The 14541-nt window shown below is 41.1% G+C and overlaps 1 protein-coding gene across 3 annotated transcripts in view; it reads right to left on the bottom strand.

The window, feature by feature from the left end:
* ANKUB1 (ankyrin repeat and ubiquitin domain containing 1) overlaps window positions 1-12609 on the bottom strand; it is a 35450-nt gene extending 22841 nt beyond the window's left edge. The window contains exons 1-2 of one of the 3 annotated variants that reach the window (XM_038416866.2): window positions 11104-12609; window positions 8643-8786 (exon numbers count right to left, since the gene is read on the bottom strand). In XM_038416866.2, coding sequence (XP_038272794.1) covers window positions 8643-8786; window positions 11104-11193 — 234 coding nt within the window. In that variant the 5' untranslated portion in view covers window positions 11194-12609. Of the gene's footprint in view, window positions 1-8642; window positions 8787-9852; window positions 10031-11103 lie in introns of those variants that run through there. The other 2 variants (XM_038416865.2, XM_043491944.1) reach the window with 2 other exon arrangements.
* Between the last annotated feature and the right edge of the window lie 1932 nt (window positions 12610-14541).

Below are 14541 nucleotides of genomic sequence, written 5' to 3'. Positions count from 1 at the left end.
TTTGAAATCAGTGAGACATTAGGGCACTCCTCATCTCTTGAGAGGGGCTTTTAACACCTGGAGGAGTGGGCCCTGAACTCCTCTGTGCTCCAGTTCACTCATCTATGAAATAAATATAATAATATTTATTTCACAGGAAAGTTGTGAGGCTTAGCTATTTCAGATTTGTAAAATGCTTTCAGATGCAAGGATGAAAGTCATGAGCATATATTTTTACTTCATTTATAACAGTTCCAAGGTAAGGTCTGTCTATATTTTACGTTTTGTACAACAATTAACACACGGTCACTGCTTAAAAATGTAAGCCTAATTCTGCACATTAGTGCACCCCATTAACTTCAGCTGAGTAGTATCTGTGAGTTAGAGCAGAATTTGGCTCTATTAATGAAAATACTAGTTGATTGTTATCATGGAGAGGTTACTGCACTGAGATGCAATTCAGGAATATCCCATTGGAGTCAGAAAAGCACAAGGAATTTCATTGAATATAGAAAGCCACTAGGAGAAATAGCGAGATAATGCAGGTTGAAAAAACAAAGATATGGATAAGGATGACATTCGGCTTTGCATCTGTTGCATCAGATCTAAGGAGTTTGATTTTCTCAATGCCTGACCATAATTGGGTCTTAGATGAAAGACAGCTGGCTGAAGCTTAATCTTGATAAGACACAGGTGATGCAGTTCACTAACAAGAGGAGACAGCAGAGAGGATATCTTATAATTTACAATCTAGAGTTCCAATAGGATCTTTGATTACTTCTGGATTTCAGATAGTAGCCCCTCCCCCCCTTGCATGGTTGCTTTTGTTATCTCTGTGCTTGACTAAGTGGTAGTGACAGGATTTTCCCATCAGATCCAGGCCTTGTCAAAAGCCTGTACTTTTGTCTTCTCCAGATTGGCTTACTGCAATATGTTCTTTGTGGTGCTATACCTGATGATAAAGTTAGTCAAAATTTTCTGAATCTGAAATTTTCAGTTAAATTTTTTGGGTTTCCCAAGTACCACTAGCTGAAGATAATTCACATTTCAGCTAGCAGAATAAGGCTGGCTACCCACTTGATGAGATTTCAGCCCTTCACAGTTTGAGTTTTGTGTCTCTTATTATTTCTGTAGTGTCACTAGCATGCTTGACACTTAGGACTTGTTTTCACTAGAAAATGTTAGTGTATTTGACATGACTGTTAAGAGTAGCATTAGATGACAGCATTAGACACTTATGGTAGAGGCTGTTTTAGAATTGATTTTTTGACAAACAGGGAGGAACTGGCTGAGAATTTGAAAGTGGAAGGCGGCTTAGGTGAAAGTGATTATGAAATGGTAGAGTTCATGATTCTAAGGAATGGTAGGAGGGAAAACAGCACAATAAAGATAACGGATTTCAAGAAGGCAGACTTTAGGAAACTCAGGGAGTTGGTAGGTAAGATCCCATGGGAAGCAAGTATAAGGGGAAAAACAGTTCAGTCAGTTGGCAGTTTTTTAAAGAAACATTATTAAGGGCACAATAGCAAACTCTCTCACAGCATAGGAAAGACAGGAAGTATGGCAAGAGACCACCTTGTCTTAACCAGGAGATCTTCAATTATCTGAAACTCAAAAAAGAGTCCTACAAAAAGTGGAAACTAGGTCAAGATAAAAGGATGAATATAAACAAATAACACAAGTATGTAGGGACAAAATTAGGAAGACCAAGGCAAGAAATGAGATTAAACTAGCTGGAGGCATAAAGGGTAACAAGAAAACATTCTACAAATACATTAGAAGCAAGAGGAAGACCAAGGACAGGGTAGGCCCATTACTCAATGGGGGGGAGGAGGGGAGAACAGAAAATGTGAAAATGGCAGAAGTGCTAAATGACTTTTTTGTTTCAGTTTTCACCAAAAAGGTTTTGATTGGACTTCTAACATAGTGAATGCCAGTGAAAATGAGGTGGGATCAGAGGCTAAAATAGGGAAAGAACAAGTTAAAACATTACTTAGACAAGTTAGATGTCTTCAAGTCACCAAGGCCTGATGAAATACATCCTAGAATACTCAAGGAGCTGACTGAGGAGATATCTGAGCCATTAGGTTAGCGATTATCTTTGAAAAGTCATGGAAGATGGGAGAGATTCCAGAGGACTGGAAAAGGGAAATAAGAACAACCCAAGGAATTACAGACCAGTCATCTTATCTTCAGTACCCAGAAAGATAATGGAGCAAATAATTAAGGAATCTATTTGCAAACACCCAGAACAGTGTTTCCTAAACTTGGGACGCCATTTGTGCAGGAAAAGCCCCTGGCGGGCCCGGCTGGTTTGTTTACCTGTCACGCCTGCAGGTTCGGCCGATCGCAGCTCCCACTGGCTGCGGTTCGCTGTGCCTGGCCAATGGGGGCTGCGGGAAGTGGTGCGGGCCGAGGCACATACTGACCACCGCTTCCCACAGTCCCCATTGGCTGGGCACAGCGAACTGCGGCCAGTGGGAGCCGCGATCGGCCAAACCTGCGGATGAGGCAGGTAAACAAACCTATCTAGCCTGCCAGGGTCTTTCCCTGCACAAGCAGTGTCCCAGGTTTGGGAAACACTGACCTAGAAGATAATAAGGTGGTAAGTAACAGTCAGCATAGATTTGTTAAGAACAAATCACATCAAACCAACCTAATAGCTTTCTTTGACAGGGTAACAAGCCTTGTGGATAGGGGCGATGAAATAGAGGTGGTATATCTTGACATTCATAAGGCTTCTGTCTCGTATGACTGTCTCATGAACAAACTAGGGAAATAAACCTAGATGGAGCTACTATAAGATGGATGCATCACTCGTTGGAAAACCATTCCCAGAGAGTAGATATCAGTGGTTCAGAGTCAAACTGGAAGGGCATGTCAAGTGGGGTCTTGCAGGATCAGTTCTGGGTCTAGGTCTGTTCAATATCTTCATCAGTGATTTAAGATGATGGCATAGAGAGTACACTTATAAAATCTGTGGGTGATACCAAGCTGGGAGGGGTTGCAAGTCCTTTGGAGGATAGGATTAAAATTCAAAATGATCTGGACAAATGGTCTGAAGTAAATAGGATGAAATTCAATAAGGGCAAATGAAAGTACTCCACTTAGGAAGGAATAATCAGTTGCACACATACAACATGCGAAATGACTGCCTAGGAAGGAGTACTGCGGAAAAGGATCTGAATGTTATTCAGTCTTGGTCAGCATTTTGTCAGCTGACTCAACTCTACACAGTCATGTTCAAACCACATACCATTTTCTAATGAAGGCAACCTTCATGAGACCAGCTCTCTCCTTATATTCCATTCCAACAACTGATATCAGCTGGGACAGTTGGTCTGACAACGCCTAGATTTCCATGTCTAGGGGTTGCTGACAGAACATTATAGGATGAAGGCTTTCACCTCCTGAAATTCACGTCACCCTTTGTTCCAACAAAGCCAGAATTTGTGGACCTTCACGTGCAAAGCTTTTCCATTATGCAAGTTTTTTCTAAGGGGGTGGATTTAGTGGAGAGGGTCTCAGTTTTGGTGAATTGATAAATCAATTATTGTTGTTGATGCTGCGGTCATTTTGCATATATTTTGTAAATGGTGTTTTTAAGTACTGATTATTGTTGTGTCTAGTGTTTTATGATAGGTGTTATGGAAATGCATGTAAATTCTCAACCCTAAAGAGAGCTACATGTTTAAGGCCTACTCCCCAGAGGTGTTGAGCATCTCAAGCAAAATGCTGTGGTCTCTCAATTTATTGACCCTCTGGAGGCAGTCACTAGCTTTCAGGAATGGGCAGTGATTATTCAGATTTACCAAGTAGGGGCTGCATATCAGGGTTTAAAGAGGCAATTTAATAAAAGAATTCCTACCATCAAATCTCTGCCTCTTTTGAAGAAAAAAGCAAACACACAGCATGCAACATACATACAGATCAAGGACTTGATTAAATTAAATTTATCTTTCTCTCCAGGGAAACAGCAACAACAAAGCTAGAACCAGAAGACTTGGAGTAAACAAGCCGCTAAGTTTCTCAAAGACATCTGAACACTGCAGTCCTTTTGCCTCACTGTTCCACTCCTTATTTTTATACACTGCAGCCCTAGTGATTGCTGTGCCAGGAGCAGCAATAATTCTGGCCAACTAATCCTATGACAGAGAGTGGAGCAATAAGCAAGACTAAAAATGTTCTTTATTGTTTATGGACTGAGGGGCCTACATACAGCCAAGCTATCTTCAGGATCTTTTCCGGCTTATATAACAACCATGGCGAGAAGCCAGGCTTGTTAGTGCACAGAAGCTGCTGCCTTGCAACAGCCCACCTCATTAATTACTGCACATGGCTTTGCAGTTTGCAGCTAATCAAAAACAAAACAAAAAAAAGCACACTCTAAAAGACAGTCTTCCCTGTGTGTATGAAACAGAAATCTAGGTTGCAGTACTGTTGTGTACTTTTATCATGTCTGTTTCTACAATGCTTTGTTTAGCCTGGTATTTTTTTTAGTCGCAGCACTTTTCTCCCTTTTGACAAACAATTGAAGGTCAAATTGTGCCTGGCCCTGCATAGATGAGCTTGTGGGGACAGAACACAGGGATCCTGTTCTCCCTCTTTCCAGCACCCATGCAGGAAGCATTGCTGAAAATCAGCTGAAGCTTACGGCCCTGAAACTCAAATCTGGATGAACTGTCCTTGGCATAGGACCTGGGGTAGTGGTGATCAGAGGTGGCTGTACACCAACATTACATCCCTCAGTCCTGAGGCTAGCCAGGGTCTGGTTTTATCCTCAGGGCTGCTATAAGTTGTGCTGACTGGTAATGGTCCCCAAGGGTTTATTGCCCCCTCAGTGTGGCCACACCGCATCCGCTGGAGGCTGTAATAAGGTGATGTAGGGGTAGTTACTCTGGCACTACATCTGTTTAAGACAGCATTGGTAGTCCAAAGAAATGGAACAGGGCCAAGGATCTGGTCTTATTAATGCATGACTTTTGCATAACCCCCACAACAGCGGTAACATGGACATGATTATTTGTATGAATGGCAGGTGCACAGAATACTCTAATTTAGTAGCCGAGAAGATCCGATATGCTTATAGACAAGAAGGGTAGTTAGGAGCCCCATGACACAAAACCCACACAAATGCCACCCTGGAGAGAATAAAAGTGTTCCTCATGATGGATGAAAACAGCCAAGGTTGTTACAGACATTGACTGTGAGGGACAGAAATAGTTGTTTTGGATTAAGATTTAAGACCAGCCATAAAGGTCTTTGTGCAAAGCCTGTCACCATATTAAACAGTCTTTTTCTGTTTACTGCAAAGGGTAACTCCTCCTCCTTCCAGCCAGAGTGAAAATCCTCCAGGAGGAGGAGTTGTGTTTTCTTTAAAATAAAGGCAGCAAACAGCCACCTCAGAAAATTAAAGAAAATGACCTGTTATGGGATTTAGGAGAGGGAGAAAATTCAAGAAAAAGGATATAAGGGACATTCAGACACTGAAAAGCCCTGTATAAAAAAAAAAAAAATCTTTTATACCTTCTTTGACTGAAGTACTTTCTGTTTTTCTTGTTACTGGGAACAATCTTGTCAAAATACTGTTTAAAAATAAATGTATGTGATGGCAATTGGTAATTATCTCATTTTAATTTGTGTAAGCCTCACTCAGCTGTGTTGTACACTTCCCTGGAATTACAGACTTTAAGTGAACATGGGTTAAACGTTGTCCCCCAAATGCCATATTCTGTCCTTAGGTCTATGTGTGCAACAGCACTGAAAAAGGAGGACCTTTTGGTTAAAACACAGTATTGAGAGTCAGGCAACCTAGATTGTATTCCTGGCTGTACCCAGATTCCCTGGAAATGTCTCTTAACCTCCATGCCTCTGCTACCCCAACATAATATGGAGAGAATACTTGTAATAACTAATTATACCTGGCTTACAGGGGTGCTAGGAGATTTAATTCATTAATGCTCAAACAATGTTTGAAATCCTCAGATGTGTGCATTGTAGAAGTGCGAAGTATTATTTATTGACTTTCAGATTGTAAGTGAAGACAATTTTCCCTAGGCAGCCCAATTTTGATGTCTAAATATATTTTTAATAGCCTTTATAATCATTGATGTGTCTGAACCAGGTATATATAAATGGCTACAGTTTAGACTAGGGATTGGCAACCTTTGACGTGCGGCCCATCAGGGAAATCCAGGCAGGCCAGGACGGTTTGTTTACCTGCAGCATCTGCAGGTTTGGCCGATCGCATCTCCCACTGGCTGCGGTTCGCCGTTCCAGGCCAATGGGGGCTGCAGGAAGCGGCGTGGGCTGAGGAATGTGCTGGCCACCACTTCCCACAGCCCACATTGGCCTGGAACAGCGAACCGCAGCCAGTGGGAGCTGCGATCGACCGAACTTGCAGGTAAACAAACCATCCTGACCTGCCAGTGGATTTCCCTGATGGGCTGGGTGCCAAAGGTTGCCGATCACTGATTTAGACAGCTAGATGCAGGTCTAGGTGTCCAAATTTAGGCTACCAGGTCTGAAAATTATGCCCAAAAGACATCATATATGTCATGTTTTCCTTAGTTATATATTAAGGATATAGTTATTTTACCAAACCATACCAGCATGAGTTGCTATTGTATTTTGTGACATCTTTTGTATTGCTTATTTCCTTTAATAGTGTTGGCATAGAGCTGTAATTCAAAACTAGGAGTTATTCCCCTGAAATTCTAACTCCTTCTCATGTATTCCAGCAAAAGTGTGACCTTTGCTATACACAACAGGAAAAACCCAGGTTATTTCAATATAGATGCATTTAGAAAGCAAGAGGAAATCATGTGTTCTACTTCCTGAGAATGAAGGAAGAAAATATTTTCCAGTTACAGCAGAATTGCAAAGTAAGATTTTGGTGATCTGATTTTTGCATCATACATGCCTTTTTAGACAGTACAAGGCAGGGAGCACCTATTTGATTTTTTTTCCTTTTTCACATTTCACACACAAACTGAAATAAACTAGTTCCTGATATACAGTTTTATTCTGAGTTGGACTAAGGCTGGAGCCAGGGCCGAGGCAAGGCAGCTTCCACTTTCTATGGCACTGTCCCCTCCTACCACACCAGATTTCCATGCAAAAATTCAGCAGGAAATGTATACAGCTGGGAGGTCTGTTAACTCCCACTGATGTCCTCTGCAGCTGCTACTAAGCAGCTACAGGGGGACCTAGTCAGTGACAGCATGTCTCCTGGTGGAGTTGTGTTACTAGAGAAGAGGGTGGCCAATGGAACCAAATAAAAGGTGAGCCATCCACATGGATGAGTTCCTGCCTCTATAGAGAGGGGGATGGGGAAGAGACCTTCCCTGCAGAACCAGTGAATCCACAGGGTCAGGAGGCCTTACTCCACAGATCTCCAAGCCTCCACCCCTCCTGCCCCCAGATCCTTTCCCTTTCATGGATTACGTAGATGAAACTCTGCAAGGATATCATGCAGATCCCTGATCCTCTCCCATGGTATTCTCCATGGCAAGGAGGGAGCCAAACCATGATGCCAAGTTATAATGAATGATAATTCTTCTTAGAACAATGCCTCTAAAATTAACTCAGAATGCTTGGTTCTCACTAGATATAGGGATAGGCTTTGGTAAGGCTTTACGGTTCAGTTTAGAACTCTAATAAGGGCCAGAGCTCATCTTTGTTTTTAATGGTCCCAAAATGTCAATAGTTGTTTTTGAGATTTCAGCCCAAAATGGTGACAGTCTCATGAGATCGGCAGTTTATGAGATTTCAGTCATCTTGAATGCTGGCAACCTTGCAAGATTAGACCTTTGAATGGTGAGCATTTCTCAAAAGAATTTGGCCACAGCTGAACCATGAATGGAAAAATCGTTCATTCTGGTTTAGAATCCAATTCAGAACCAAAACCAATAGGGTAAGATTGGAGTCAAGGATTAGGATATAATCTCCACCCTCTGAAATTCAAAGGGGTTCAAATTCAAGGTTCCAGTTGTGGCCTCTCTCTCTCTCTATTCTCATCAATGGTGTTATAAAGACTATACAATGTGCTGTATTTAAAACTCGCTGCACTTAGCTTACTGAAAGCCTGTGCAAGTGGGAGTAAAGAGACTAGTGCTATTTTTCTATTTAATGCAATTCAACTTTAGCTTTTCTGCACCTCATGAAGAAGAAGCAGCAGCATCTGACTGCCAAGGTATATATTCAACAGAGGAAAAATGACAGATCATGACCTAAAGTCAATTTGTGATCACAGATGCTAGGGAAGGAATGGATTTTGGGGATGACAGAAATATATGGCTGACAACATCCTCCTAAATCTATTTCCCACAGTGGGAAATCAGTTTTGTGCTGTATCAAAGAGGCTTTTTCTCCCTATTTGTAAAGGTCTTTCATTCCACAAATTCAATTTCTGTAGAGAGACCCTATTTTTACAATCTTTAAAGTTCCATGTAAATAAATATAAGCCCAATCATTCGTGTTACCATAACAACTTTTTACACTCATTCTTTGATGGTCAGGGTGGCTACTCTTGAGGTCAGATACTTTTTACTGCTGCTTAGTGATGTTAAATTTAGCACAGGGTCTAGAAGGAGAACCAAAAAACACAACAGAATTTCTGGACAATTTAAGACTATCAGTTTTTTAATCATAAAAAACTGTACCTTAACAACACATTGAATAGTCGAGGAAACGGATATCCCTATGTCAGCAAGGATCCAGTTGTCCTTCAGTATTGCTCCTGCGTAGATCAGCTCCAAATATTGTCTGCCTTTTTTGTCTTCAGAAAGTGGAATGTGGAAATAATCCTAAAAATGAATAATAAATTGTGAAAAGAATGTCTATGCAGCAGTGATTCCTACCCAGAACAAATCTGCATTCATTATTGGTGTTATGTATATTACAGTAGTGCCTTAGAAACTGCCCTTTGCCCCACTGGGCTTACAGTCCAAGTAAAGACAGGATTCAGAGTAGCAGCCATGTTAGTCTGTATCCGCAAAAAGAAAAGGAGGACTTGTGGCACCTTATAGACTAACAAATTTATTTGAGCATAAGCTTTCCTGAGCTACAGCTTACTTCATTGGATGCACCTGTAGCTCACAAAAGCTTATGCTCAAATAAATTTGTTAGTTTCTAAGGTGCCACAAGTCCAAGTAAAGTGTTCTAAGAACATACAACTGCTAGATACAAGATTTATACCTTTTTGTTTTGAAAAGAAAATAGTGTTGAGATTTAAGAGCCTTGATTTAGGCTAGGTTTATTTTTTGCTTATAAATAACAAAAATTCTATGTGTATAGGAGGCTAAAAACATGATGAAGTTTTGCTGCTACAAATGTATACATCTGATCCATTACAAGTGACACAAAGCTAAAACAAAAATACACAGCTGTGATCTTTCTGCTGGGGAGTTATGAAAGCTCATATTTTCTCAAGTGGCCTCTGCTTTTGGTTACCTCATATGTTTGAGTGCCCAAATTTAGGCACCTGGACTACCAGCTTCAAACATGGGTGCCTAAAATGAGGCACCTAAATGAATATTTAGGTACCTGAATTAGATGTCAGGTGGGATTTTCTAAAGAGCTCAGTATTGGCCTATCTGATCCCATGTAAAAAAAACTCTCATTGACTTCAGGGGGAGCAGAGTTAAACCAAACTGGTGCTTTTGAAAGTCTCACCCTACATATTCACAGCTGGCAACAAAACTTGAGGACACCAAAATTAGAAGCCATTTTTAAAGCGTGGGCCTGACTTTGTGCAAGAACTCTGGACTCTTTCCTTGAAAGGATGAACGTGACATAAACACTGCTTTTCCTTGCTGTGTCAAAGTAAATGCATAAAACAATATAGGGTTAATTCAGACAATGCAGCCAAACCTGCAGCCACAGGGACTCCTGACTCACAGGCATCTCATCTCACAAGAAGCAAGTTGAAATGTCACTGTGATCATTCTGATGCCATGTAATGTAGAGTGCAAGATGCTCCACATGTGCCTGGAGTTCAGTGGTGACAATTTGAGACCTCTAGGGAATAAGGGACCTCTCTTTTAATCCCAGCCTTCACTGGGGCATCTCATAGAGTCTTCCTTTCTCCTGTTTAAGAGAAAATCTCCATTGACTGTTCCCTTGACTGTCTACACAAATACACATGCCAGCTCTGAACACTTTCCCGGTTGCTCCCATGAACTGGAATACCCTTCCCAGAGCTGCTGGTGGTGAAGACAATCAGATTTCACATAAAATTGTGGCACTTGTTGTCAGTGGTTCAAAAAGATGCCTTAGCAGAGAGACCAATGCTTGTCTGAATCTGCTCTGACACAATACCACTGAGCCTGTAAACCGTCATGAAAAGTGAACAACCCCCAAAAGTAATCTCAGATTTATGTATCCACTTTAATATTTTTGTCCTGATTCCAGAACATACTACATTGTATCAGAACCAGATGTGAGCCCTCCCTCACTTGCTTTCCCCAGAAGATGAAGTGCCTAGATATGTTATGTATGTTACAGATGTAAGACGTGAACCTTATCTATCTCCTGTACTTTTAAAAGGTAAAAGTTTGTTTCTGAATATTTCACTGTTAAAGAATAAGGGCCAGATTTTTATGCCTTTCTGGTAGCATAGAGGGACCATAAAGCTGGCAGATCTGATCAGGAAGGGATTCCATCCCACCTGTACCATAGAGTCTATGTGGGGAACACGGCTAGGGAGAAAGAGATGTGTAGCCAGTGTGCTACTGAACTCTTGAGGATTCTCACTTGTGGGAAATGCCCCTTGGGGTTGGCTGCTGGCAGCCAAACGCAAGTTAAAGTAGCCCTGAGAATGCTCTAACTTTCACCAGGAGCTTGTCTATTATAATGGTAGTATAAGAGTAGCTTTGCCTGCTGCCCCCATCTTTCATATCGCAACAAGCAGAGCTTGGCTAAATCTGAAAATCAGGCAGTAAGAGTCTCAGAAGCTTTATGCAGAAATCAGAGATAGGCAGCCAGAAGATCTATAAAATGAACTCCCTTACATTAGAATAGGGAATACTATGCAGTAACATTTATATTATACATGTATTTAAACCATAAGTTAAACATATCAAAATTAAAAATAATTAGCTTGATAATTAGTTAAGCACCTACCTTTATCATCAGTTTTACAGCTTGCACAGTTTGGTCTGATGAAATATCAAAAGATTCACAAAATCCTTCAAAAGATATGAAAATCCTCATCTTGCAAAACGCAGCTAAAAACTGCTAGGAGACCTTCCTGAGCTAACAAAACACATGCCTTGCCAAGTTCATATCCACAATTAATAACAAAAGACAAAAACATAAAAGCAAAATCCATACCACAACAAGCCAGAGAAGACTACAAATATCCAGCCTAAATGCAAAGAGTTTCTTCTCTTCAAAACAAATGCTTGCCAGAAAAAGCCCTGCCGTAACAGGCAGCAGTGACCGTGAGATATAATGTCATGAATGTGTTTCTCTAGTTCAGCTGCATTGGGGGGGAAAATCTCCCCCCCCCCATGTGTTTAGTGAAACCAACAAACCACATATTGATTAAGGCAAGTGCGAACAAGTTTCAAACATGTACATACAGGATCCAAGCTAATCATACCTCTACCATCATACCCACTGTCTCTGCAAGCTAGTAACTGCTTAGTCAAAGTGCTACTGATTAAAGCACTGAGAGTCATCAAACAAGGATCCTTGGCAGCTGTTAAACTGAAATGTTTGCTTATTGCCATCTGCAAAGCGTTTTGTAAATAAGTCTAAGCCACATTTATTCAGGTTACCATAACAACTTTATTCATCTATTTACACTTCTGAATCCACTGTGAGAAACATTAGCTACTTATATATATATATATTTAAAGTAAATATAAAGGCCAATAGTTTGCAGTGTGTGAGCTAGTGTTTAGAACATGGGAATAAGCTTTAGATTCTTGGGTTCTCCACAAGAAGCAGCAGCCATGCACTTTGAATAGCAGAGTGCAGAAAGATACCCTGCCCCCACCCACTGCTGGAAGGGAGAGATGCTGGCCATAACCTGATTGTTTGGAAGTTGAGAGCCAATCAGCCGATGGAGAGGCAGTAAATGGAGCTGGGGAGAGTAGGGTGGAGTTAGACAGGATGGGGAAGCGGAGCTGCAAACAAATTAGCTCTGACAGTATTTCTATTGTGGGGGCATTAGCCCCCACTGCCCTCCTGGTTCTATCATCCTTGTTCTCCTTCACATGCTATTAACTTACTCTTTGACCTTAGACATACCACAGTTTCTCTATGGCTCAGTTTACACCCAGGCCCTCATTCTGATCCAGCAGACAGGTAGGACCTCTGATCTATGGAGAGCCTCAGACTCAGGGAAAAGTTGGAAGGACTGACACTGGCCAGAGCCTTTATGGAAATGGTGATCTCTGGCAAGCTTCTTAGCATGTGTGTAGATTCTTTAATTGATTTGAATATGTTTTCTCTGTAGCACTTTTAGTTTAAGAATAAAATATGCTTGCATAGAAACAACTGTGGTAACTTAACTATTGGCAATTACAGTAGAACCTCAGAATTACAAACACCAGAGTTCAGCTATGTCTACGCTACCGCGGTAAGTCAACCTACGCTACTCAACTCCAGCTACGTGAATAACTCTCCCGTCAACTTACCTTACTCTTCTCATCGAGGGTAGAGTACAGGGATTGACTGGAGAGTGATCTGCTGTTGATTTGACGGGTCTTCAATATACTCTCTAAATCAATGGCTGATGGATTGATCTCAGAGCATTGATGCCGGCTGTAGTGTAGACCTAGCCTTATAAACTGACCAGTCAACCACCCACCTCATTTGGAACCAGAAGTACACAATCGGGCAGCAGCAGAGACACACACCCGCTCAAAAAAAAAAAAAAAAAAAAAGGCAAATCTAGTACAGTACTGTGTTAAACACAAACTACTAAAGTTTGGGAAAGTTTTTAAAAAATGTTGACCAGGTAAGGGAACTGTTTCTGTGCTTGTTTCATTGAAATGAGGATGGTTAAAAACACCGTTTTTCTTCTACAAAATATAGCTTTTAAACTTTACTATGTCAATGTTCAGTTGTAAACTTTTGAAAGAACCACCATAACATTTTGTTCAGAGTTATGAATGTTTCAGAGTTATGAACAAACTCCATTCTCGAGGTGTTTGTAACTCTGAGATTCTACTCTGATGTTAGCTTCTGAAGAGAAAGTAAACAGGCCTGTTTAGGCAGACTGTCTTTTGCTGGGACTAACACAGAAGGAGGCAACTGTTCAGCCTGGAGATTGCCCGGTCAGGAGGAAGAGAGAAAAGGCAATGGAGCCAGAAGCCAGAGACTGGGTGCCTATGCATCCGATGAAGTGAGCTGTAGCTCACGAAAGCTTATGCTCAAATAAATTTGTTAGTCGCTAAGGTGCCACAAGTACTCCTTTTCTTTTTGTGAATACAGACTAACACGGCTGCTACTCTGAAACCTGTCATTATGCTGAACCACTAAGAGGAAATATAGAGTTGCCCTGTGGCTCTCAGTTCTTCAGATTAAAAATGCTATCTACACTAAGTGAGAAGTTGAGCTGGCATACTCTCCCAAAATGACTAATGAGAGTTTTTCCATGGACTTCATTAGTCTTTGGATCAGAACCAGGGTTCTGCTCTCCTCCCATCTCCCTCTGGTGCTCACTCATGAATAGCCTATTGTTGAATTGTAGGATTGTGACAGATGCAGCTCCTTCACTTCGCTCTCTGCTGTTACCATCCTTGGAGCAATGTACTGGTGAGTGGTGAGAATGGCATGCCAGAAGGGAGTTGATTTGTGTGTCTGCATTTTCTCCCAAATCCCCATCCTCTTTCATAATTTTATTTCTATACTCCATTGGGCAACTGAGACTAGCTGAGATGCTCTGTCCGCTTGTGGCAGTAAGGGCTCCTAACTTTGGAACAATTCACAAAATATAACCCTTAAATTTTGTTTCAAGTTTTGCTGTTTATATATTTTGTTGTTTATGCCAAAATTTATTTACTAAAGCAGGTTGAAAGTCATGATCAGTATTGTTTGAATATAACAAAAATATTGTTGCCTTCTACTGAGATATACATGACAGAGCCTTGCAGGCTAGCTTTTCACTGGAGGAGAAATCAGTAAGTCTGGATTATTTTTTTTTAGTGTAAATAAACTATATACACCAGTCCTGGAACAGGGAACAAACAGCATGCAAGCAGTAAATGGAGAGATTAAGAGCAAACTCTTTTGCTGTTTGCAACAGCTGCCCCAAAAGAATCTCCATCACAAAAAACTACTAATAGAGCATTTCTTCAAAGCCTGTACACTGCCTTCATTCCAATAAAAACAAATTGGGAGTCTGTCTGACAGTGCTATCACGGTCCTGGCTGAGTCCTCCTAATGAATAGTCATCAGATTGTTAACTGGACCCAACCTTTGGATTCCACATACATCCAATCCAGGTGGGTCTCATCAGAGTTCACTCACTACTTCCAATTGTGGAGCAGAGCTCCTAAGGCTTTCTCCCAGGGTCAGACTTCTTGTCTGGCATGCTTCCTGGAAAAA

The sequence above is a fragment of the Dermochelys coriacea genome, chromosome 9 (assembly GCF_009764565.3).
Source record: "Dermochelys coriacea isolate rDerCor1 chromosome 9, rDerCor1.pri.v4, whole genome shotgun sequence".
NCBI classification, from domain to species: Eukaryota; Metazoa; Chordata; order Testudines; family Dermochelyidae; genus Dermochelys; species Dermochelys coriacea.
Note: the sequence above shows the minus strand (reverse complement) of the source record. Positions and strands in the feature narration are given on the sequence as shown.